The sequence below is a fragment of the Macrobrachium nipponense genome, chromosome 7 (genome assembly GCF_015104395.2).
Source record: "Macrobrachium nipponense isolate FS-2020 chromosome 7, ASM1510439v2, whole genome shotgun sequence".
Lineage (NCBI taxonomy): Eukaryota > Metazoa > Arthropoda > Malacostraca > Decapoda > Palaemonidae > Macrobrachium > Macrobrachium nipponense.
In genome coordinates, this window is record NC_061109.1 from 52,205,714 (window position 1) to 52,233,213 (window position 27,500).

General features: G+C 39.1%; 1 protein-coding gene across 3 annotated transcripts in view; it reads left to right on the plus strand.

Moving 5' to 3' along the window:
• LOC135217718 (dyslexia-associated protein KIAA0319-like protein) overlaps positions 1–27,500 on the plus strand; it is a 248,419-nt gene that overhangs the window by 144,184 nt on the left and 76,735 nt on the right. For all 3 annotated transcript variants that reach the window (XM_064253707.1, XM_064253708.1, XM_064253706.1), the window contains exons 10-12: positions 9,855–9,966; positions 18,132–18,286; positions 26,380–26,570. In XM_064253707.1, the coding sequence (XP_064109777.1) occupies positions 9,855–9,966; positions 18,132–18,286; positions 26,380–26,570 (458 nt within the window). The remainder of the gene's footprint in view (positions 1–9,854; positions 9,967–18,131; positions 18,287–26,379; positions 26,571–27,500) is intronic.

Below are 27,500 nucleotides of genomic sequence, written 5' to 3' on the forward strand. Positions count from 1 at the left end.
TTTCTGTAATGACTTTTAGGTTTAAAAAGTAAACAAAATGCACTGGGGTACCGTGCACTTTTGGGATGTTTGTATCTTTATCCTCCCTTAACTTGGATACTTGGAAGATTACAGTTCACCCTTTTTCAGTAGATGTGGCATCATGACTCCACCAAAGATTCACAGGCTTTTTCTAATCAGGGAAAGTTTATGGCTTTGTTTCGCAATAGCTACCTAAAATAGATTTTTCATATGTCAAAATCTGTTTTTTGATAGTGTACATACATGTTGCTCATCCTCAGAGCATACAAAAGAAATTGACAGTAGATGAAATACTCTTGAGGATAACTTCATAGACAAATAAACTCCATGATCAAGTCATGTGAGGAATCACCTTTCCTTTTTTGTTCAGTATTTCTGTGAGGAGGGGTAAAGAACCTGTTTATTTTAACTATGTATATGATAACAGTAATGAGTTGGTTTACTTACACAAGTTTGGATGGGATGCAGCATAGCTGCTCTGCCCTAGCAGTATCTCAGAAGTACATACCATGATATCATAGGGTCCCCTTGCTTTCTGCTAGGGGTCCTATAGGGCTGGGACTTTCTGCACCACTTATTGGCACTTAGTGCAGTTGAACCTCTTCAATTTTATGGCAGCAATATTTGAGGAACTTTCTCTGATAACAATCCTAAACTGGAAAACTTCCTCAAAAGAAATATTTCTGAGAAAAGCCTGCAAGATGCCCACCTTCTAGACATCATGCGACACAGGGAAGAAATGGGGCTGTGTCTTTTTTTTATTAGGAGAACTATGATTACTATTCTCAGTCCTGGCAGTAAGTGTTAGTGGTAAGATTTAAGTAAAGATGACCATCTGAGGTGTTGATCTTGACATGTAGGTAAACCTGGAGTGACTGAACAAAGCATAATATCTTGTCTTTATAATTTCTTATCTTGGAAGAATGAGGATTTCATGCTCAGTGGGTCACTTTTGGGCAGGAATGATGGGCCAAGGGGCAACAGCAAGTGCCAGCAAGGCACACAGGTGATGAAGTATTCTCCTTGTAAGACAACCAAGTTTGTGTATCCAGGCTCCTGCACCAAGGCAGTCGAGAAGACCACTTCTGAAGCATATGAGCTGCATTTTTATTGGGACCACATAAGAGACTAGGTAATAGGTGCTCTTGCAGGAACAGGTCTCTGCAGTGCAAATTACCAGGGAAAGGGAGCTACAGACTTTAATATTGGAATCTATGCCAAACCCATAGTGTAAGGGCTCTGACAGTGTAGACTTATATAAGGGATTTTGACGAAGAAAAAATCTATTTCGGGGCAAGGACCCTGTGTCGCCCAGTGAAATTCTTCCTTTAGTGGATATTTCTAAGGTAAAATATTGCTATAATTACCAGGGAAAAAACTAAAATAGTCATGCCAGAAAAGACGGGCTCGCTCACCTTTAATAAAGGTGTCGGTATGGTATCTGGGGCGAGTGGAAGCCACTACCAGAGGTCCCTTGCCATTTAGGTTCTCCCTTCCTCAATATCCCTCGTCTACCGAGGAGCCGATGCAAGGCCCCGCTACCCACTACTACTACAACTAGCGCCATTGTTTTCGCTCCTGTAGATAGTACCCAAGCTGGGCCAAGACAGGAGTGTGGAAGAAAAAGCCGGGTGGAATTTCACTGGGCGACACAGGTCCTTGCCCAGAAATAGATTTTTCCTTCGTCAAAATCCCTTTTCTGGGCTCAGCCTCTGTCGCTCCATGAAATAGTGCCAGAGAATTGGCTCTACTAGCTTGGAAAATGTAGATAGTCAAAATTACAGGTGAATTAAAACTCAATTAGAGTTGAATACTATAATGTAAGTAGTCAAAATTACAGGTGAATTAAAACTCAATTAGAGTTGAATACTATAATGTAAGTAATAGCAGATCACAATAAACAACAATTACAATTGTTCTAGAGTTTCAATGATCCTTAAACTAACTTATCTACATAGTGAGATTAAATAACCTACAGAGATTCAAATAACACACATCAGTAATAAACCGTCACAATGGAAATCAGACCCAGATACAATCATATATACAATACAAATGATACATATATATACAGAAAGTGCTATCCAAGGTAAATTATGAACCCGGTAACGACCGAGCTACGGCTAGAATGCTAGTGAGGCAGGTAGGAGAGAGAGGAATGTAAGAGAGACATAGGCTATATAACTACTTTACTAATTATGCAGTGTCAGGGGAAACTGTGTTTCCGGCTGCCACTGCTGGAAATTTAAGGGCCTCTAAAGACTTCAAGTAGTGGCGCTTAAATACTGTCGGAGATTTCCAGCCTGTGTACTTCTTAAGATCGTCAGAATTCATTCATATGTTGAAAATAATTAATGGAGGTGGCTACTGCCCTAACATCATGTGCCCTCGGAAAGGATTCCGGGTTAGCTTGTTTTATAAAATATAAAATCTGTTGTCTAATCCCTTTTAGGGAAATAGTTCCGCCTTTTTCCCTAATGAACAGGGGACCTGAAGATATCAGGGCAGTCCTATTTAAATATGCTCTTAGCGCATTAACTGGACATAGGGATGGATCCTGAGGAAGTGGAACAATCTTCCATGGGGCCCATCTATCTTGTGGGTCCTCATTTTTGGCTAGAAATTGATTGACGATCTGGTGATAGAAGTAGGGAGAAATTCAATATGATCTGGTTCCCTAGAGAGGGCAGACAGTTTAGAAATTCTGGCGCCTAAGGCTAAACTTATTAGGAATAATGTTTTCCTTAAGAGGGTTATATAATTACATGAGTCATTATTAGTGTCAGAAGCCAATTTAAGGACATCGTTTAAGAACCATGAGACCGTCCTGGGTCTCTCAGATGGTCTGAGTCTTGCACAAGCTCTTGGAATGGATGAAAAGTACGAATCTGTTAGATCAATATTAAAACCAAACTGGAAGATTTTCTTTAGAGCTGATTTGGTAGTAGTAATTGTACTAGCTGCTAGACCCTTCTCGAACAAGGTTCTGAAAAAGGTTATAGCCAGATTCGTGGACATGGTTTGTGCACCTGAGTCCTTTAAAAATATAGCTAGTTTCTTAACTGCTGAGTCATATTGACGCAAGGTCGATTCTTGCTTGTCAGATTCTAAGAACAGGATATTCCGAGGATCTATTTTAGGATCTTTCTGAGCTGCAAACTTCATAAAGTCCATAAAGTTAGGGCTTTCTGAATTCCTGAGGAAGTGGACACAGTCCGCGTTTGAACCAACTGCGTCGGTTTGGGATTGGGAATCTATTGAGGCTGGGGTCCTAATTCCAATAGTATAGGGAACCAATTGCTCTTGGGCCAATTAGGGGCTACCAGTGCAATGTGACCCTTGAACGTCCTGAGCTTGTTCAGGACTTTCAGAAGCAGATTCACTGGAGGAAAGAGGCAAATTCTCTTCCATACATTCCAATCTATAGCCATAGCATCCATGGCGTAGGCCAGAGGGTCCAGGTTGGGAGCCACATAACAAGGGAGTCTGTGGTTCGACTCTGTGGCAAAGAGATCTACCTGAAGTCCTGGTACCTGTTGACAGATCCATCTGAATGACTCCTTGTCCAGTGTCCACTCCGATTCTAGCGGGACGGAACGTGATAGGGCGTCTGCCACCACGTTTCTGACTCCTGCTAGGTGAGTGGCTGACAGGTGCCATTTGTTCTTGTCTGCTAAGGCAAATAGGGCTATCATGACATGGTTCACGTGGCTTAATTTGGAGCCACCCCTGTTTATGCAGTGGACTACTACTGCACTGTCCAATACCAACTTGATATGAGACTTCTTGGCTGGTCGTAGAAACACTGCCATAGCTTCCAGTACATTGATGTGTAGCTGGCGGAATGTTAGAGACCAGGTTCCCTGTACCTTTTTGTACTGTGAGTACCCGCCCCAGCCGCTTAAAGAGGCGTCTGTGTGGACTACTAGGGCTGGCGGAGGAAACTGCAAGGGTATTGTCTTTGACAGATTCTTGATTTCCGTCCAAGGGCAGAGCCTCTTGCATAAGATTGCTGGGATGGGAGCCATTTTGTCCCGGCATCTCCGGTTTGCTTTTGATCGCCAAACCCGGTTTATATCCTTTAGTTTGGCTTTCAGCTGAACGTCCGTTACTGATGCAAATTGGAGTGATCCTAGGATTCTTTCCTGGTTCCTCCGGGACGTCTGCTTGTTTTTGAGAAATTGCCTTGTGGCCTTGGCTATTTCTCTTCTCTTCGACGGCAGAATTGATAGAGTATGAGAGTTCAAGTCCCATTGGATTCCTAACCACTGGAAGCGTGACTCCGGTGTTAGTCAAGACTTGGTTTTGTTTATTTGGAATCCTAAATGTTCTAGGAACTGAATTACCTTGACCGTCGCCTTGTGGCATTCTTCGACAGTTGTGGCCCATACGAGCCAATCATCCAGATAGGCTACTAACATTATTCCCTGAGTTCTCAACTCCTGTACTACTGTTTCCGCCAACTTGGTGAATATTCTGGGCGCTATGTTCAGCCCAAATGGCATTACTCTGAAGGAGTAAGCCTTCTTTCCTAGCTTGAAGCCTAGGAATGGACGGAAGTGTCTTGCTATTGGAACATGATAGTAGGCATCTGTAAGATCTATAAAGGTGGTGACGGCCCCACGGGGAAGTAAGGTCTGCACCTGTGAAACGGTCAGCATTCAAAACTTGTCGCAATGAATGAATGAGTTTAGATGGGACAAGTCTAGAATTATTCTTAATTTGTTTGAGTCTTTCTTTGGCACGCTGAACAAGCGCCCTTGAAACTTTCAGTTTCTGACTCTTGATACTACCCTCTTTTGAAGAAGTTCTTGGGTATACTCTACCAACTCCGCTGTTGGTTTTTGGTAAGAGGTGTTGGATGGAGGAGGACCTTGAAGCCAACTCCACCCCAGACCTTTGGTCACAATGCTCTGTGCCCAATTGCTGAACCCCCACCGATGTCGGTAGAGGTACTGCCTCCCTCCTACCTGGGGATTCTCACTGGCTTGCTGACAGGCGACCACCTCGTGCTCCCCAGAAGCCCTTTCCCCGGTTGGTGGCTCTTCCGGTGCCCCGGTTGGTGGCTCTTCCGGCGCCCCGGTGATGGGAGGGACCTCTAGCTCTGCTGCCCCTAGCAAACCTATTGAACGGCTGAAAGGACTGTGATTCATAGGTCGCATTGAAGGCCGGAGAGACTGCATAAGAGGTCGAAGCCTGGGCTTGTGCTGGTTCTGTCAACAGCACAAACTGCTGTTGCGGCTGTGCCTTGGAGGTTGACGGTTGAGGTACTTGGGGTACCGGAACCGCCTGCATTAGAGTCTGTTGGGGAGCCTGGAAGGGCTGGAACTTCCTAGGCCTCTTTTTTGATTTGGGATTTGATCCAGTAGATTCGGGCTTTCGTTTAGGCACAAGTCCCCAACAAAGCTTCAGACTCTGGTTTACCCTAGCCTCTTCGAACAGAACCTCATTCACAGCGGTGGCGGGGAAGAGGTCCGTGCCCCATATGGATGAGGTGATCAGTTTATTTGGTTCATGGCGGATAGTGGCTTCCGCCAGAACATGTTTCCGACAGTTACGCCGTGCTACCATAAAATCATACAAGTCGTACTGCATTGTATGCAGTAGGGACTTAGTCATGATTTTAAATAGCATCTCTTGTCCATAGATAAGAGAAGCCATTTTGGTCATCGTTAGCGAACTGAGGGACCTGCTGAGCCTCATCCTAGCGTCGTACTCAGCTTGAATTAGGGCATCTGACAGTCTAGGCAACCTCTCGCTGAACAGCGTGTTACCGCAGTCCGGCTTGAGTTTGCCCACTGAAAAAGTGGCAGGAGCATCAGAGTAGAATTCCTCTGCACCGGGGAACAGAAGGGAAGTCAGTTCCGTCTCTCGGAGCTGAGGCATAGTCTCGTCTTTCAGGACTGCCTGGGCTGTTGCCTCGAATGCTGTAACTTTTGTATTCACGCATTCCCATTCATCAAGGTTCCGGCGACAAGCTTGTTGAGCTTGGTCCCGGGGAGGATTACAGTTTCCTTCAGGACTTTATCCTCCCTGCTCATGGCGGCATCTGTTAGACGGACATAGCCAAAGAAGGGGGGTCGGAGTCCCTCAGGGTGGAACTCGAAGTCCTCTAGTCTTCGAGTTCCACAACCCTCAATGGTTAGCATGCCCTCTGTGAAGGGGGCGTGAGCTGCTACCTTCCATGGATTGTTCGGTTTGAATGGAGGGAGGTTAGATGAGTCCTTCTCGGAGACCGGACATCATATTCTCGTGGGCTACTACCCTCTCCGACAAGGATTGGATAGTCTGTCCCGAAGCTTTCTGCGTAGTTGACAGCTGGGTCAGCATTTTCTGGAACTTGGTCTGGACAAGTCCCCGACCATGTTGCCCATCCGCTGCATAATGTTGTCCGAGAACGTATCAGCGTCAAAGGAGGAAGGCTGGTCCTTCTCCTTGGGAACCATAGTCCTCAATCCCTTCGGTGGGTGAGTGACTTTAGGCTTGACTGCCCCAGGATTATGAGCCGGTCGCGTAGAGGCAAGCTTGGTTCCTGACCTCTTTGGCAGGGACTTCTGCTTAGACTTGAAGTCTTTCTTACTTTTAACTTTGGGGATCGCCGATAAGGACTTCGGTCTAACCGATTGCGGTCTATCGGCGAACCCCTGGAAGGAAGTGGTAGTAGAAGGAGAAGAAGACAAAGACGGGCTCAAGGAAAACCCTTGAGCCCCTAGTAAACCTGCCTCGCTACCATTCTTACCGTTGCCCATGTCGTCTATAGCCTTGGGCTCGCGGTCCAGGTTGAGGGCTACTACGTCCCCCGCTACTCCTTCTGCGATGCCTTCCTCCGTGAAAGCTGCAATTGCCTCCTGGATCCTGGCAATCAGAGGGGCGGCCACTTCCGGATCCACCATAGATCCCTTCTTCACCCCTGGGAAGATAAGGGTGGCCATGTTGGGCCAGGATGTAAGGTTGGCCCTTGGCGGAGTTTCGACTGAAACCGCCAACCCATACTTTCAGGGTGGACAGGGCGGCTTCCCGGACTGCTTGCGTTCCCTGTAAGTAGGGCTATTATTAATACTTAACACTAGAAAAGACTTAACCTAGTATCAAAGTGTACATTACAGTATATTGATTCTCATTATATCATATGAAGAGGACGGAGTGTTACATACCCCGGAGGAGGCTTCACTGACCAAAGCGTAGTAGATGGCGCAGTTCTCATGGTGCCAAACCACGTAGTCCTCCATGCGAACTGCGCAGCCGGCATGGGCCCGGCAGACCACGTGCCCGCAGGGTTCCTGGAGAACGGCGTTGCACCCATCCTCCAGAAAATAGGTAACCTGTAAGTCAAATGATACATGAGTATCATCAACAACCTTTCGGATTAGGTCCGTGGTTGTGTGCGGTATGCTAATGCTACCGGAGTAACTCCGGTGTCAGCATATGTCATGCAAGATAACATATCACTCTGCTGCTACTAGCTCCGGCGCCCCGTGTATGTTTATAGGAACATCCTAGGCAGATAATGGGAACTGAGAGATTCTGCCGGAGCTATAAAATCTGACTGATTAAGTGGATTCAATCTGTCCTCCATATGCCGGAGTGAGGGATAAACCAAATCAGACACAAGGTGAAGAGCAAGCCGTAACAGGGTCTTAATATTAAATATCAAGGGAGGAGATAGAATTTGAAAAATGGTTATTTTCAGGATAAATCGCCCTGGCGTCACAAAACCGAAGGTCAGAGGCGAAAATCATATGCGGTTTGGAGATGTCCCAAGTCACCTTATTAAGTGGTATGAATATCAAAGTCCTGTCCTTAAAGAATGGCATTAGCCGGCCGGCCCCCTTAAGTTCATAAATTTTACAGTTGATAAAAACATTTTGAGACTTAAAGAATATGGCAAAGAAAGTTGCAATTAAAAATAATTTTCTAATATTGTAATTATAGGAGGCAAGATGCACCAATATGTGCTGATTTCCGATTTTTGGCAATTACAGTGGTACCCCCTGTATTCGCATTCTCTGGATTCACAGACTCACACATTTGCAGATTTCTCTCAGGAACATTTCCCCGCATTATTCGTGGAAAATTCACATATTCGCGGTAGTTTTCTATGAGAAATATCCACAAATTCCTGGTTTTTTTATCAATTTCATAATAAAATGCACTTTTTGTGATAAAACTATTAAAAGAACCAAGTATGAAAATTTTTAGTGGGTTTTTCTTGAGTTTGAACCAACTAAATAGGCTGCTTTCAGCATTTTTATAGGGGTTCCAACTATTCGCGGGTTCTAACTATTCACGGGGTGTCTGGTACGCATCCCCCGCGAATACGGGGGGACCACTTGAGTATATGTACGTATTCCTATCCGAGGTGCTGATAACCGAAAATCAGCATTTTTGAGCACTTATCAGCACTGATAAGGCCAGAAAATCACCAGTTTTCAGTTATTGTCATGCTGTCAGAATGGAACCCCCACCGATAGCTGGGGATTTTATTGATTTTGGTTCAGTCATCTTCGAGATCGAAGCAAAGAATTATTTTTGAAAAAGGTAAGTTTTGAGAAAACAGCCAAGGGGCAAAAAAATTATAGATTATATTGTAATAAATATGAAACTATGACAGTAAGAAAGTGGAATATTGCACTAAAATTATTTTGTCATATGAGAAATATGCCCTTAAATTTACAGTATAATCAATTGAGTAGAGCTTTTCTCTCTCTGATTCATATGTTACCTATGCTCTCTCTTGATTTATATGGTACCTATAATTTGCTTTTGTGAGGAGCGTCGATGCCGTGAGCCCCCTTTCTATAAAGTAAACAACTGTTTCTGCTACCCAATGATAGAAGAGATTTGCTTCTAATATTTACCACTTATTCTACAAATAATACTGAGTAAACACAAGTCCTGTATCAGTCTTCTTGGAGATCTAAGCATTTAGTTTTTTGGGAAAAAAAGGGAGTACGTGTGTATGTTTTCAGGAAACAGGAAAACAACAATATTTTGGGGAAACAGTCATGACTATATGGAGCCAGTTATATCCTTATATCATTATAAGCCATTTTCTCTATGATACTACTGCTAGAGAGAATGGGATATTTAGTGGGTGACAATTATTTTTGAATAAATTTGTTTTACACACTTTTTACAGGCATCATTTACAATTTGTCACTCACAGTGCAGTACAAGCGATGAAAAAAAATTGTCCATGAACCAATCTAAAAAAGTGTTTAGCAGTAAATTTTCAAGATATGTTTGTTTACATCTAAACAGTCAAAAAAAGTGTATGACTCAAACTTGATCCTATCTGAGATTATTCATAGAGGCTACGTTTCTTTACAAAGTGTTGTTCACAGTGCCATACAAGTGATGAACAAAATTGTCCATTAACCAGTCTAAACATTTGATTTTAGCAATAACATTGTTGCAAAAAAGGAAGGATCCCCTTCTTAATGACAAACCTAAATTGCAATGACAAACCTAACCTTGCAACGAACATTTCAAGATGTTTGTGTTTACACTTATAACAGTCCAAAAGAAGTGTAAAACTTACTTGATCCTATCCAGAGTAATTTATATACAGATTTTTTTACAAGTCTTTTTAAAATTTGTGGTTCACAGTGCTATATGTACAAGTGATGAGCAAAATTGTCAGTAAACCAACCTAAAAATATTTGTTAACCTTATCATTTCAGGATATGTTTATTCAGACATAAAACAGTTGAAAGTTGTTAATAACTGAAACTTGTTAATTCTTTTAAATTCATCGGTTGGTGCACCACCTAAGTTTAATATTGTTACTCCATTTTGAAGGTTTACAATATAACAAAAGATTTCCATTTCAGCAAATGCCGGAGAAGATATGCGAATCGTTTTACCAAATACCACTGTCATACTGGATGGTAGCCAAACTACAGATGTGTCTGCTAACACTCACTGGCTTTGGAAGCAACTCAGGTAAAGATTTCACAAGTCATATATGTGTTAAGTTTTATTTAAAAGTAATTTAAGAGTTTTAATGGTATAAATTTAAGGCTAATAACTTACAATAACAAATTGTAGAGGTTAATCTTATTTATGCTTCCTGCAACCACAAATGTGTGAACTGATGAAGTGGTACAGCTGACCCCCGTATTCGTGTTCTTGAGATTCGCTGACTCACCTATTCTATGATTCCTCTTAGGACCATATCTACCCAGTGTTTGTGAGAAATGTGCCTATTCGTGGTATTTTTCACTTAAAAATATTCACTAATTACTGTATTTTCATATCAGTTTCATGACTAAATGTACTTTTTTTTGTGATAAAACATTAAAATATTAAGTTTTAAGGAATTTTAGAGGGTTTTTCTTGTGTTTGAACTAACAAAATAGGCAGTTCTAACCATATTTAGAGGGGTTTTAAGTGTTCACAGATTTTAGCTATTCTTGGGTGTCTGATACGCATCCCCCCAGGAATATAGGGGGTCCACTGTACTGAACATGCAAAACCAGATGGAAGATAAACTAGATGAGAGAAGAACAATGGGACTCATGGTATTTTTTTAACTGCATTCATTTCATTTCATTGCAAACCCATTATTTTATATCTGCATCACTGAGTATTTGCAAAAACTTTCTCTCTTAATTAAATGGCAGTCCATGCATCTGGGCACAATGACCCTCTGGTGACAAATAAGTCACTGTGCATCTTTTAATTTGCAAGTAACCAACAAATTTCTCTCTGCTTTAAATCAGTAATGCATTCATAAATTTCAGTATAAAAAATGGAAGCACTTTCTTTTTTGGAATATCTCAAATTAATGTACAACAGTACTACCTTTATTACCCAAAATGTGGATGAAGTGTTCTTCACCAGTTCTGGTTTTATTATTGAAAATCCTTGTGGATTAAATGTCTTGTAGAGCAGCTTTTGTCAGTTTGGTTTAAATATGTAGTACAGTGGTACCCCGTTTGTCAAACGTTTCTTATGATGAACAAAATTTGTGAGAAAATTTTGTATTGTTTGTCTTACAAATGCTCGTATTTTGAACTGACTGATTATCTAGTTTATACTTGTATTCAACAGCCTACTGGGTCTTACAAGTTAAACTGTATTAAAAAATTTTTAATTTACAATATATAGTTTAATGATAACTATATTCGACAAAATAAATAAAAATATAAAACATTTAATATAAAATTTAACTTTCAATATAACATTTAGCATAAAAGATGTATAAAATCGTATGTAACCGCAGTGATTTCACGCCCAGCGGACTTGAGACTGAACAAGGGAGCTTGATATGTTGAGGAGAGAAGGAGGAAGAGTTAAAATATTACTGTATGCATGTAAAAGCAATAACAATTCATAATAAAAAGGGAATTTCCCAATAAATTTAACGTAATGATAAAATATGAAAACAATCAAATGCAATACAGAAAAAAAAAGTTTTAATTGAGCCAGTGTTCGGTGCACCGAGTGAGACGGTCTAGTTGAACAATATTAACAAAATAGTAAATGAAAGAACAAAGCTTTTCACAATAAAATTTAGCATAAAAGATTGACAAAATTTTCATCATTGCAGTGATACACAGCTAACTTGAGGTAGAGGGAGGGGGCATTTATATTTTTGAGGAATAATGAATGAATGATTTTAAGTTATTGTGTGTTGTGGTATTGTTGAGGAGAGATGAGACAGTAAAATCTTTACTAGAATATGTACGTAAAAGCAGTACCAATTTACATAAGAAATAAAATAATATTTCAGCATAAATTTAACATAATGATGAAACATGAAAACTATCGAATATAATACAGTAAAAAAAAAAAAGCTTGCTCGAGTCAGTGTTCAGTGCACTGAGTGAGATGATAGAGAGAGAGAGAGAGAGAGAGAGAGAGAGAGAGAAGAGAGAGAGAGAGAGAGAGAGAGGCTCTGCTTGCCACTGACTTATCAGCTGGGCTAGGATGATTATTCGCCTATTTTTTCACTTACTCGATCTGCCCAAATCACTTTTATATTTTTTATGGTAAATACCTATCTAGTTACAATTGCTTTTTACAATGTTTTACTATTGTAAAAGTAACTAAGCTCTCAGCTTCTGCATGGTTTCGATTGTTTAAACAGTTTCCTTGTGAAAAGTTATTTTATCTCTTTCCTTTTCTTGCATTCTTGACTTTTTACTTATTTGTTTGCAAAATCCTCATGTTTGTTTTAAGTCTGCTGTTTTAAGTCTGCTGTTTGTAAGTTGATGTATTGTGTCATAATTAATCTCTCTCTTGCACTTAAGATCCAAGTGTAAACACACTGATTACTCTCTCTCTCTCTCTCTCTCTCTCTCTCAGACACACAATCGGAGACACACACTATCAATTACTTTGATTATCCTTGTACCTAATATGTGAATAAAATTGATTTTGTTATCAGCGTTGCATACTCCAACCAATTCGGTTTCCTCAAAGGGTTCCTGTCTCTCCTCCCTCCATCCCTCCAGCCAGCCGGGCACCATTTTCACCAAACAGTTTGTAAATGGTACGCATAAAAAATAAAATGTCAAAAATATTACTTCAAATAACGTACTGTTTCATTACTTTACACTCTTAGTTTAACTTTTGAACATATTAATAATAGAAAAATGTGAAAAGGGGATTTTTTGGATTGGCTGGAATGAATTATCCTGATTCCCTTTATTTCTTATGGGGATATTTGTTTCATATTTCAAACAAATGATACTTGAAACAGCCTTCTGGAACAGATTAACTTCGAGGTCTGAGGTACTACTGTACGTTACATATATTTCATGGTTGTTCACTATTTACACCCTAATTACTTGGTCATGTCTGTGGTTTGATTTATGGTTAAGTTTATATAATTTTGTATAGGGTTACACTTATAATGTTTAGTACTTATAAAATTGAAGCTTTTAAGCTTTTATTTCACTAGTATAGGGGTACACTTATAATGTTTAGTACATATAAAATTGAAGCTTTTAAGCTTTTATTTCACTGTGAGTATGATGTGTTAATCCACATTCATTCTTGCGCTTTTCTTCCTTTTTAGTACATTCCTGCTAAACTAGTTTATAGTCAGTTCATGAATAGCATGTTCCAGGAGATGCTTTGTAATGTTAAACCTTGTTATTTAACCAACACTTTCCCATGAGAAACTGTACAAATAAGGAAGTTATATTCCTGGACTCATGAGAAAATCAGCCTATGTTGATGGTTTTGGTACTGTATTTTTAAATTTATGTTACCCTAGCACCCTTGGACATCCTTGTCCAAGCATAGTTTATATAAGATCAAACACTCACATGGGGCTGCTCAAAAATCACAATAAAGCAAATATAAAAGCCAATATGGAGGCTGCTTGTCCTTTGGGCAGCTAAAGTTTATCATATTTCTACTAAGGAATATGATTGTAACCACCAAGTTCAGTTCATTATAAAGCACGTCTGCTATCTTAAAGGCTTCAAGGTCCAGGACGGCCTGCGACTGCACAATCCCATGTTGAGTGGCGCGTGCAAATCTTTTGCTTAGAAACAGATGTCTTGTTAGCAGTAGACAGCAACTGTAGATGTGTCGCCCTTCATCATCCAAATGCTACAGATCCTCCCGGAAGGCAAAGGCATGAAGATGTGGAAGCTTGCAGGCAAAAGGCAGACAGTTCCCATATCCGAACTGTATCCATTATGGCTCATAGAAGCCAGTCCACGACAGTGCTCCTATGAGGAATTGGTGTCTTATCATAGTTAGTCAGTCATGTCATAGGTTACAGAGAACGTGACATCAACCTAACAACCAACATTCTGTCATTGCAAAATACACCATCATTGACTATTAAACAACTGTCTCCAAATACAACAACCACTTACAAAAAAAAAAAAACTATCTAACGTCATCAACACCAAAGCAACCTGCTAAAACGGAATATGCTACATAATTTCTGAACAAATCGCCAATAAAAAAGACGAATGAACTCATAAAAAATTCGACTCTAGCACCTTCAAAAGAAAAGACTGAAACCATAATTGTAAAACGTAATTTCTGATAATGCCGAAACCACCGACCATGACCTGAATACTTAACAACTGCTGGATATGTCAAAACCAAAAGAAAACTACTAGCCCCTGAAATCAAAATAAGATAAAATATATGTAGTCAATTACAATACAGTATCAAACTATTCCCTGGAAAAAAAAGAAAAAAAAAAAGATAAAAATACCCACAAAACTCTCGACTTGTGCATGAAATGAGTCGTGCGTCACGTTTAATAATACAGCTCCCAAAACAGCACAGAAAATGAGACAAGTAAATCTTATTAAAAAGAAACTGACAGAATTATGCTAGACCACTGCAAATGCACAGAGTAAAAATGACTAACCATTGACTACAACCAACTGAGCAAAAAGAAAAAAAAAATTTAAAGACACCTAGAGGGAATGAGAGAAAAAAGAAACAAGCAAACCAGCCCCATCATTTCACAGTTACGTTGTTCTCTTGAACTTAAATGTATGCGTCAATCTTGACAACACTGTACATATGCTCATCTAGAACAACAAATCTATTCCTTATCTTCATCCCCACAACCAGAAACGGACCCTCAAACTTTGGCCCTGATTTATAATTCGACTGATTCCTGACATTTATCTTTAAAAAAAAAAATCTGGTCGTCAACAGGAACTTTATTAATAATACCTGCGTTTGAATAACTTCTGTCAACCATTTCTTGTGTCTTAGACTCGAGAATTCTACTAAGGTGCCTATATCTCTCTTTAGCTATTGAAACTAATGACCTAACTGTATCATCACAACTAACGTGATTGGACAATACATCAAACTCACCTCGTGCCTGATAGCCAAACAGTGCTTCTGCCGGAGACATCCCTATCATATCACTAACCATAGTATTAATACTATGCCGGACTTGTGCAATATACCGATCCCAATTTACATCGTTGCCACCTACAGTGACTCTAAGAGCATCAGGTACCTTTGTATTGGCTCATTCACACAGCCCATTAGCCAGTTATGGAATATTGGTCACTTTTTTATTTTCATAACTTCTGCAAGACATTCTAGTCTTATTTACAAATTCTCTCTCATTATCTGTAATAAGTACCTTTGGAACACCATACCAACAGATAAAACCCTGGAAAAATGCAATAGCAACTTCTGCCATTTTATTCCTTAATGGAAAAATCTCAGCAAACCTAGTCAGCTCAACAAAAACAGCCAATAGATATCTGTAATCATACCCTGACTCACAGAAATTCCCAAGAATGTCCATATGTACCGTCTGAAACAGTCTACTAGGAATAGGAAAAGAACCTAACTTGCAAGAAGGAATCTTTGATGGCTTACATGCATTGCAAACAGAACATCCCTCACAAAATCCTCCACTAAAGATAACATATTCTTCCAAAAGTTTTTTGTGTCTCACGAAACATCTTTTCAATCCCCAAATGTGGATTGTCAAACTCATAATGAACAATCCTGAGGATCATAGGAACCAAACTTTTTGGGACTACAATTTGTATTGTATCCCTATTATCCTCACTGCTTCTCAGCTTATATCTGACCTTCTTAACTAACATATAACCTCTAATTGTAGACCTGCAAAAGGCAACTTATAACCTTTCCTAACTAATTCCCCTCTAAGAAAAGCTTTAGCGTCTACTAAAACCTCATCCTCATCTTGTTTCCTCTCTACAAAACTAGCATATTCTATAGAATCACCTGTTATATAACAAACATGAGAACCCCCCACATCATAAAAACTCCTACTAATGGTATCAGCTAAGGCATTATGTCTACCTTCAATACATATACTTAAACTTGCCATCAAAATCTCTCAATTGTCAAAAACCAGTTAGCCCTTATTAAAAAGATCCAACAATGGCACATACAAATGTGGCCATTTTCCACGCATAAAGATCAGTTACTTGCCATTAGGCTGCTTTTTTCTCAGTTTGAAGGAAAACAAGAAATTTTGGAGTGTAAATAGCAAAATTAAATTTTTTGATACAAACCCATCAGTGTACATGAGGCTATCTGTACATTCAGCACTATGAGAGATTGTTAAATGAAGGCAAACACCTCCACCTCCCTCCAACAGCCACACACAAGGGAACCCGAGCACCACCAATGATTGTCACTTATTCCCATATTGTCTCAAACTGCTATAAGACTCAAGAGACTGGGAGGTGGGGAAAAAATAATTTCTTTTAACACATCGAGTCAGTTTACATAACCCTCAACAAAATTCTTGTGGATAGCAAATATATACAACTGCGGTAAGTGAAACAAAATGCTGAGTGAATGTGATCCAGAGACACATTCTTGAGTCATGTGGTTGGATTGGCTCCTTGATACTAGTTGTGCCATGGTGTGTATGCTTTCTTTGAAACCTTGGCAAACAATGTTATACACTTACTGTTTCATAAAGCATTACTTAAAGTACCTTAGAGAACTATGCTCTTAAAAAGCAATAAAGTTACAAAGAAAAAGAAGGAAAGGGGGCTGTACTCTCTTAGGGAAGCAATAATATTTGGCCAGAAAGCACCACAGAGTCAATGTGTAAGTGTTTACATAATAAAAATATGGAATGTTAGTCCATATATATAAAAGACTAAAACTAAAGAGGTCAACCAGATTGCTTGCAGGAATGTGATCAGACTAGAGACGCTAAAGATGACGTATACAATAAAAGTAGGCTAAGATAACATGCCGTCACCTGTAGTCATTCAATTGTTTATAAACTTTAGTCCAAGCTTCCTGCTTGAGACAAACACCGTGACCTATAGCTCAAGTGGCCTACGTGATCTGTAGCGTGTCTCATTTTGATTGTGTGTTCGTATGTAACTATGTCATCTGATTGTATGTTCATATGTTCGAGCTACTATCTGCTTCCTTCATAACTTGTAACAGAGATGGTAGACAGGCAGAATAGAGTTAGCTATCGTCATTAGAAGACCTGTACCTCTTTACCTAAGCTTTATCATGTAGAGAGAATAGAATTAGCCATCATCATTGGCAGAAGCGATCAAGCTATCGTTATTAGAAGACTTGTACAATCATACCTGATCTTCACCATGTAAACTAAGAAGAATATATATATTTTTATACTTCGTGTTTTCTACAAGAACCTCCTCACCGAATCATCATGAGTTTAACACATCGTCGTCATAAACAAGAAGATAATCCCGACTTCGTAAGTGATCTACAAACCCCAAGACACTCCATTGAAGATGGAAGTGCAATACCAACCGACTTAGCGTAAGATTATCGCAAGTCTAACATTACCTCATAGGGCGCCTTATTATACAAGGCAACAGCCCTAAAAAATGGAGTAAAAATCCATCAAAGATATTTAGAGATAGCAAAACTCCAAGAATCAAATTTAAAATGGATTCTGCTTCCATTCCCCTCAAAGGCTAAGATTGTTAAAATAACCCAAATTCCCTCACCCCTAACTTGAATCTCAGATGCTGGACACTTTGAACCACTGCAAACCTATCTAAAAGATTTTTTGTTCTCAGGCATGTTCATATAGCCATGACTTGGCAATGAGCAAAATCTGCTCCTCTTCCTGTTTCCCTGGCAAGGCAAGGATAGCGAACAGTGGAGCAGCCTGACATGGGGAACAATTCATCTGAGTTTTGCCAATGAGCCAGGGGACATAAAAGAGACATACTATTCTCTTCCAGCCACTTAACTCAAGACCAAGGATTCATCCCAGCATGAAGACCTTGAGGTTCTGATAAGTCCTACTCTCTTGAAGCTGTGTCACAAGCAGATAATTCACCTCAATTTACTTGTCAAGCTAAGGTCCACCCTGTGCTCCCATATGCTTTTGCCACATCCTAGCTGGACCTTTAATTGCTGACACAGACTACGTCCTCCCATAGCCTTGTTTAGTTCTGTGGTTTGCTTGGAATTTTGCTTGCTTTCTTTCTGGAGTCTGATTCATTGTCAAAAATGAAAATGTCTTAACATATTGTTTTTAATAGTGTGAAGTACTTACATTCGCTAACTTTTTTAATAGTGTTCCAGGATATTATTAGGGTGTTGTGTGATTTCTGATTAATCTTGAATGAAAATTTGCTAGTAGTACACTTTAATAAGGTTTGTTTTCTTTTCAGTGGACCAAGTACTGTACATTTTTCTAAAAATGATGAAGTGAAGGTCAATGTTTCTGGTCTAACCAAAGGTGATTATACATTTATGCTTACTACATGGAATGGAGATGACCCTTCCAAGAATTCCACTGATGATACAACAGTGTCTGTTATTCAAGGTACGTCAGTTAATGAACTTTTTTTATTTGATGTGTCTTACCCACTGTTCAAAATAGCTGTATCTTTACACCATGAGGCAGAGACAGGTGGGCATTCAAAATAAAGTAGAAATTGCTTGTCTGACTCAGAAGACTGTCCAGTTCACCTGTCCTCCACAAGGTGTATCTTGAATGCCTTAGCCCTTGTCTGAATTCTTCTTGCCACTTCACTGGGTGGTCACCAATACACTCACTAGTTTGGCTTTAGCTTTATAACAGTAGTGTGACTTTTGGCTTTTGTTCAGTTGGATGTCTTCTATGGGAAGCAAAGTAAAAAATATTAGGTTTTGTAGAAATTATTTCTGTGCAAGCAGGATGTTTTCCTCTGACGTATATAGGTACGGTGCATGTTGGAGGCAGCTATGAGGGATTGTGGGAGGCAATTGTGAGGGAGGAGCTGAGAAGAATAAAGGAATGAAACATTTTGGAGCTAACACTTAAGACCTCGGGAGGACAGTCGGATCTCCTTGGAAGTTCAAAATAAAGACAAACTCCAGTGGAAAACCCATATAGTACAAGGCCAGGTTAGTAGCCCAAGGCTTTGCTCAAAGGTATGGCCTTAATTACCATGAAACATACTCTCCTGTTGTGAAGAGAAAAACCAATTGACTTATGCTGGCATTAGGAGTTGAGAGTGGATGAAACTGTGAGCACTTTGATGTGATATCAGTACATATATATATATAAGCAGCAACATACAAGAGGAAATCTACCCAGAGCAGCCTCAAGGTTTTGAAGATGGCAACAGGAGGATAATAGTGTGTAACCTAACCTGAACAAATGTCTGTATGGGCTAAAACAATCAGGCCAAGAGTGGTACAAGATCACAGGAATACTCATTGACATGGGATTCAAACCTTCCTATGGTAACCCTTTCCTATTCATAAACCATAGCAAGAAGTTGTATGTATGCCTATACATTGATGACTTAGCTGTTTGGGGAGAGACTGCTAATATCAAGTGGTTCAAGAAGATGCTAAATAAGGAAGTCAAAATCAGAGAGCTTGGGGAAATCTCAGTTCCTGTCTCTAAGGATTCAGAGATTAGATAATGATATCATTAGCATTAAGCAATTTGCCTATGTGGATCAGATATTAGAAGAATTCAGACTTGCTGAGGCTAATGGGGTTCTCTGCCCCCTCAGTGCAACCATCTTTAACTCAAGCAATGAGGCAGAGGGTGACTGCAAAGAGCATGTTTAAAGAAGGGCTATTGGTATGCTACTCTATGTGGCAAATGGTACGAGGCCAGACTTCAGCTTTGTTGTGAGTTATCTGAGCTAATGCCTGTCTGGGGCTAAGAATAAACACATGACTGCTGTTTGCCATCTAAGTTTTTACCTGAAACACATCAGGGAGTATTGTAGATTTTGCCAGTGATAAGTCAGGAAATCATTCAGCATCCTGCTGGTGATGATGGCTTGAGGACCCGTGGAGTGGAGATGCAAGAAGCAGTCCATTTTGATGCTCTCTACACAACATTCTTAGTACATAGCCATGGCTGCGGCTGCCCAAGAATCTCTCTAGCTGAAGAAAGTCTTCAATAAGGTTGGCCCCAGTGAAATGCCATTGCAGACTTACTATCCAGAACGACTCCGCTAGAGTCGGAGTGGTCCTTGGACATGAAGTCATTCCATTGGATTTGCGATCAAATCCCGGGCCTTCAGGTAGACCTGTTCGCCACGGAGTCCAATCACAAACTCCTGTGTTATGTGGCTCCCAACCTGGACCCTCTGGCTCACGCCACAGATGCGATGTCCATAGACTGGAACAGTTGGCAGAAAATTTACCTATTTCCACCTGGAAACCTCCTGATGAAAGTCCTGCACAAACTCAGATCCTTCACAGGACAGGTGACATTGGTTGCACCTAACTGGCCGAAGAGCAATTGGTTTCCTTTTCTTAAAGAGTTGAATCTCCGCCCCAGATGGATTCCCTGTCCAGAACTGACTCGGGTAGTACAAACTCGGACTGTGTCAGCTTCCTCAAGAATTCTAAATGCCCTAACTTTATGGACTTCACGAAGTTTGTGGCTCAAAAGGATGCTAATATCGATCCACTAAACATCCTGTTCATAGAATCAGATAAAAGAGAGTCAACACTCAGACAATATGATTCTGCAGTAAAGAAATTGGCCATCTTTCTAAAAGAATCAGATGCCCAAAAGATGACTACGAATCTGGCAATTTCATTCTTTAGAACCCTGTTTGAGAAAGGTTTAGCTGCTAGTACCATTACTACAACCAAATCTGCCTTAAGGAAGATTTTTCAGCTCGGCTTTGATATTGATTTGACAGATTTTTACTTCTCTTATATCCCTTGAGCATGTGCCCGTCTGAGACCAGTGGACCGCCCCCACACGGTCTCCTGGTTTTTAAATGATGTAATCAAATTAGCCTCAGACACTGATAATGATTCATGCTCATATATAACCCTTCTCAGGAAATATATTATTCTTAATGAGTCTGGCTTCAGGCACCAGAATATCTGAACTGTTGGCTCTCTCTAGAGACCCAAATTACATCGATTTCCTCCCGTCGGGTGAAGTTCTACTATCCCCAGATCGGAAATTCTTGGCCAAGAAGGAAGACCCACAAAACAGGTGGGCTCCATGGAAAATTATACCCCTCACACAGGACTCATCATTGTGTCCTATTGTCACACTAAAATCTTATCTAGCCAGAACTTCTGAAAAGTCTTCAGGTCCTCTTTTCATTAGAGAGAAAGGTGGAACCATTTCCTTAAAAGGTATTAGACAACAAATCCTTTATTTTATTAAACAAGCCAATCCTGATTCAGTTCCTCACATCCATGATATCCGAGCAGTGGCTACCTCGATTAACTATTTTCACAATATGAACTTCGAGGATCTTAAGAAATACACGGGTTGGAAATCTCAAGCAGTATTTAGACGTCACTATCTCAAGAATTTAGAGGCCCTTAAATTTTCAGCAGTGGCTGCAGGGAGCATCGTCTCCCCTGAGATGACTGAGTCTTAGAACTCTATTTTCTATTATTTCTGCTTAAAATTTTCCCTTGATACTCACTCTTTCCTACCTGCCTCGCTCGTAATCCCTACCTATCTCCCTCTGGTTCCGGGCTGGTTTGCTTGTCAATCCATTGCTGGACGGCAACACGGCTTCCTCGCCCAGAAATAGATTTTTCATATGTCAAAATCCCTTTTTTGTCAATTTGTATTCCTTGCATGTTTTCCAGAATGATATGAATCTGGTCATATTTGTTCCTCCTGTCGTACCATTGTACTTTTTTACTTTACATTAGTAATTAAAACTTAACTTTAAGAGTACGTTTAAATTTTCTTGTTACTTTACATTGGTTATGAACCCTTAAAAGCTGAAGCGGTGACTGCAGGGAGCATCGTCTCCCCTGAGATGACCGAGTCTTAGAACTGTATTTTCTATTATTTCTGCTTAAAATTTTCCCTTGATACTCACTCTTTCCTACCTGCCTCGCTCATAATCCCTACCTATCTCCCGCTGGTTCCGGGCTGGTTTGCTTGTCAATCCATTGCTGGACTTGTACATATTTTATTTTTGTCAATTTGTATTCCTTGCCTGTTGTTTTCCAGAATGATATGAATCTGGTCATATTTGTTCCTCCTGTCCTACCATTGTACTTTTTTACTTTAAATTAGTAATTAAAACTTAACTTTAGGAGTACGTTTAAATTTTCATGTTACTTTACATTGGTTATTAACCCTTAAACGCTGAAGTGGTAATTTAAAAATCGTCTCCCGTATGCCGGCGACGTTCGCAAGTGAACTCCGAAGCGGAAATTTTTTTTTTTCAAAAAATCACAGCACGCTTAGTTTTCAAGATTAAGAGTTCATTTTTGGCTCCTTTTTTTGCCATTGCCTGAAGTGTAGTATGCAACCATCAGAAATGAAAAAAAATCATTATCATATATAAATATTGGGATATATGACAGCTCGAGAAAAAATTTTCATATATAATTGTATACAAATTGTGCTGTGAGCAAAACGGTTAAAGCTAGCAACTTAATATTTTTTCGTCGTATTTTGCACTAAATTGCAATCATTTTGGTATATAACACATTGTAAAACGATGAAGGCAACACAGAGAAAATATTATCACAAAATGATGCATGAATTCGTAATGCGCGGACATAAAAAAAAGATGTTTTCAAAATTCACCATAAATCGAAATATTGTGCTAGAGACTTCCCGTTTGTTGCAAAATAAAGGTTATTGATTGAATATTATTAGACTGTAAGTGTTTTAGCTTACAATTGCAGTTTTGGACCATTTCTGTCTAGTTAAAGTTGACCGAAGGACAAATTTTTTCTATTTTATTGTTATTTATATGAAAATATTTCAAAACTGATAAAAGCTACAACCATGGGTTGTTTTATTGTTGTAGTCTACATGAAATTGTACACATTTTCATATATAAAACTTTATGTAACGGCTAATTTAAAATGGTGCAAACATTACGACAATCGGACGAAAAAATTTATGATTTTTTCGGAAGAGTTACCGCGCAGACGTAAGGAAAAAGTTTATTTCATAAATTAACCATAAATCGAAATATTGTGTTAGAGACTTCCAATTTGTTGCAAAGTAAAGGTAAATATTTGAATATTACTATAATGTAATAGTTTTAGCTTACAATTGTGTTTTTTTACCACTTCGGTCGAGTCAAAGTTGACCGAAGGTTCAAATTTTGTCACTTATCGTTATTTATATGAAAATATTTCAAAACTGATAAAAGCTACAACCATGAGTTGTTTATTGATGTATTCTACATGAAATTGCACACATTTCCATATATAAAACTTTATGTAACGGCTAATTTAAAATGGTGCAAGTGTTACGACAATCAGACGAAAAAATTTATGATTTTCTTCAGAAGAGTTACCGCGCGGATGTGAGGAAAATGTTATTTTTTTCCATAAATTCACCATAAATTGAAATATTGTGCTAGAGACTCCCAATGTGTTGCAAAATAAAGGTAAATGATTGAATATTACTAGAATGTAAGAGTTTTAGCTTACAATTGCGTTTTTTTACCATTTCGGTCGAGTCAAAGTTGACCGAAGGTTGAAATTTTGGCTCTTATCGTTATTTATATGAAAATATTTCAAAAACTGATAAAAGCTACAACCATAGGTTGTTTTAGTTGTATTCTACATGAAATTGCACACATTTCCATATATAAAACTTTATGTAACGGCTAATTTAAAATGGTGCAAATATTACGACAATCGGATGAAAAAATTTATAATTTTTTCGGAAGAGTTACCACGCGGACCTAAGGAAAAAGTTTATTTCATAAATTCACCATAAATTGAAATATTGTGCTAGAGACTTCCAATTTGTTGCAAAATGAAGGTAAATGATTGAATATTACTAGAATATAAGAGTTTTAGCTTACAATTGCGTTTTTTTACCATTTCGGTAGTCAAATTTGACCGAAGGTTGAAATTTTGGCACTTATCGTTATTTATATGAAAATATTTCAAAACTGATAAAATCTACAACCATGAGTGGTTTTTTGTTGTATTTTACATGAAATTGTGCACATTTTCATATATAATACTCCATGTAACGGCTAATATGAAATGGTGCAAAAATTATGTCAAAGTGACGAAATAATTTCTGAGATGTGTCACTGATGCTTTTTAGTGCGAGGAGAAAGAAATTCACGCTTGCGCGCCTGGGTAACGATTGTAAACAAAACAACGCCTTGATCCGTGAGCTCCCAGCATCCCCCAAGGCGCGTGATTCAAAAGTTTTTGCCTAGTAGGCCTATAATTATTTTTCCGTGAATTTTTAAAAAAACTTTTTTATATCGACGTATATACGTCCAATCGGCACCCAACAGACAATTTATATCGACGGTTAATACGTCCAATCGGCGTTAAAGGGTTAAACTTAATCTTAAGAGAACATTTAAGTTTTATTGTTCCTTATATCTTTTGAGTTTGTATCTTCCAAGCTTGTGTGGCCATTCTCTGATACAATTTCACCAGCCGACACAGGTCGAACCCAGAAAAGGGATTTTGACAAAGGAAAAATCTATTTCTGGGAGAAGACCTGTGTTGCCCGGTGAAACCATCCCTCTCTTTTCCTGGTCCCCACCCTGTAGCCAGCCCAAGCTTGGGTGCGTTATCCAGGAATAGCCATCGGGCGAGAGTTTTAGTAGTAGCGAGCGGAAGGTAGATGTAGTCCTTGTAACGGCACTTGCCTAGAGAGGGACTTTGAAGGGAATCTTCTAATTGGCAGAGGACCTGTGGTAGTGGCCTCCACTCGCCCTTGTGCTTATACTGACGCGCCCTATGGTGTTCGAGCTGAGGGTAGTAACTTCAGCATTCCTTTTAGCTTTTTTCTCTGGTATATTTAGCATCTATTTATACCTAGAAATGTGTGCTACAGGACCATTTCACCGGGCGACACAGGTCTTCCCCCAGAAATAGATTTTTCCTTTGTCAAAATCCCTTTATTAAGAAAGGACAGATCCATGTGCAGTATGCAATGTCCCATGATAACTTGGCTGATCTACTGACCAAGTCTCTAACCAGCAGGAACACACAAGAAATAGCTACAAGAATTGGATTGATTATCCCTAAAGTGCCAATTTATTTTTGTAATTACCCACATGTATCCTCATTGTTATGTTATTGCATATATTCTTATCATTTTGACTTCCTCATATACTGTGTAATTATAAGTATTATGCTTTGTTTACAGGCAAGCAACATTTTGTCTATGGTGAACATAACCTATATGATTCCCTTTCAATATGGTATTTTTCTCCGTGTATTGTCGTGCAACCAAAACTGTTTCACTGTGTTCCTTTGGTTTGATTGTTTGTGTTTTTATGTATTTGTCAAGTATATCTGTCCATCCAATAAAATAATCAAGGGCAAGTGTTGGGATGATATGATTGTTACTTAAAGGCATAAAGAAAATTTATTTTTTGTTTGTGCTGGGCACCATTTAGTGGTTGCTCAAATAAATATTCCAAGTTTGTAGTTTCTCTACTTATAAGAACCCTTGTCTGTTGTGTGATTGTAAACTTTGAACAGTTCTTTGTCTCTTCATATGTTGTGTGAATAAGGCTAAGGCCCCACCGAATCCGTCGCGGCTAAGCGTTTTGTGCATTTCGATCAACTGTCATAGTTCAAACACAAGTGGTCCCACACAGCGCATGAGCGTGGGTGGTGTCAGGTGCGTTACCGGACTGGACGCACAAGGAACAAAACATTTTGTTTTAGCTGCACGTGGACGTGCGTCTTCAAGCTGGGGTCCGCATGAAGGAAGAAATTGTGGTGGACCTACAACAACCTGCATTTGAACCACCTGCCCAACTTTGAGTTATAATCAAATGTGATGATTGTGGTTATGATAAAGGATTCATGTAGTTTTTTTTTTATAATATTCTAATGATACATTTATGTAAATACCTTTGTTTCAGAAGTTACTGTATCAAAGTGTTCAGTTCACACACAATCTGTATTAAATAAAGTAAAGTGCAACTTTACAAATTTCGAAATCAATAATCCTTCCCTCAGTTACTACAAGTTTCTTACGTTGATACTGATCTTCTGTAATTGACATTCATGAATTAAGTCAAAGGTTTTCGGTGGCCTCCGACAATATTAAAAAAAACTTGTCTGGACGCTGTCGTAACTTATAAAAGTGTTGCATAGTCTCCACCCTTTCTTCGTTTTCAGTTTATGTCATGAGTTCAGATTTCCCTACTGTTCAACGCCTCTAATTTGGTTGACAGCAACGAGTCAGAGCAAAACCTCGCAGAAGACGGATAGCCGTGTTGGATGCACGCGACGTGCCGCGACGGATTCGGTGGGGCTTTAGCCTTAAAGTGTCTTGGAAGCAACATGTGGCTATCACTCATCTGCCCTGTAAATTCCAGAATTTAACTTTTAGAATAGTAAAAGATCATTACGTACTCAAACAAAGATATTTTCAGAACTTAGGGTACTGTAATATTCTTTTGTGGTGTTCCAGTTATGTAAAGTAGTTTTTAACATATTAATTTTGTTTTTTAACAGATAAGAATGTTCCACCTAAAGCTAATGCTGGTGGTGACTTCAGTGTAACGCTCCCAGTGTCAGTCATTACAGTGGATGGATCTAAATCATCAGATGATGTTTTAGTAACAAAATGGAAGTGGGAAAGAGATTCAACTTCACTGGCAGCTGGAATGGTTATTAATGCATCTGATAGCTCACCTGTACTTATGGTATGCATTTTGTCAGTCACCAATTTCACCTCATATATCGTAAGTCATATGTCTTAGGTGGGGGTCATCAAAAAACAATTATTTTATTAAATTTGATTCTGGAAACTCAAGCTTTTTTAGTTGCTGTAAACTAAATGTGCATGGAGTTTTTCATCTTTTTGCTGCACTATTTTCTTGTCCTTGCACATATTGTAACTGACCTTTTATTGCTGAACCGTGCATTGTATTGAATATGCTTTTGATTGCTTCACTTACAATCAGGAGGATAAGATCGTACATCATGCCCCCTGACTCACAGCATTTGATTAACTGAAATCAAGTGAGAAAAAAATTTCATGTTAAGCTCCACCCATAGTTCATGGTCTGATATCAGTAAACTGATATTTTTTAAAGGACTTAAGATGCATTGCACATATCTTAGTATAAGTTCTTTGATGGCCCTTGAGAAAGACGCTCAACTATCTTTGAGCTGTAATATTTTGGCAGTAGTACAAGAAATAACCTTCAGAAAGTTTATTAACCTTCATTCACTGGCAGCTAGTCCTTTAACAATGCATGAACATAGATTCTTTTAAGTTCTCTTGCCATGAACTAAGTGAAAATAGTTTTCTCATGGAGTTCTAGAGCCATGCAAAACAAATTAAAATTTGGACTGAATCCAACCCAGATCCACACAGTATCCCAAATTGGGTAAGGTTCCTACTTATTTATTGGAAACAAGTTCAAAATACTATGTCAATGTGAATTGCAAAGGATGTGTCCTTTGTGCAGCTTTGAAAGCAACTAGATAATTAGAGTGCAGCTTACCTCTGATCAGGAAACTGTGACAAAAATTGATTGATTAATATGTGTCTATTAAAACTGGTATTCTATCTAAGTTATTGATGCCATGATAAAATTAAAGAGGACACTAAAATTAAAGAAAGTTTA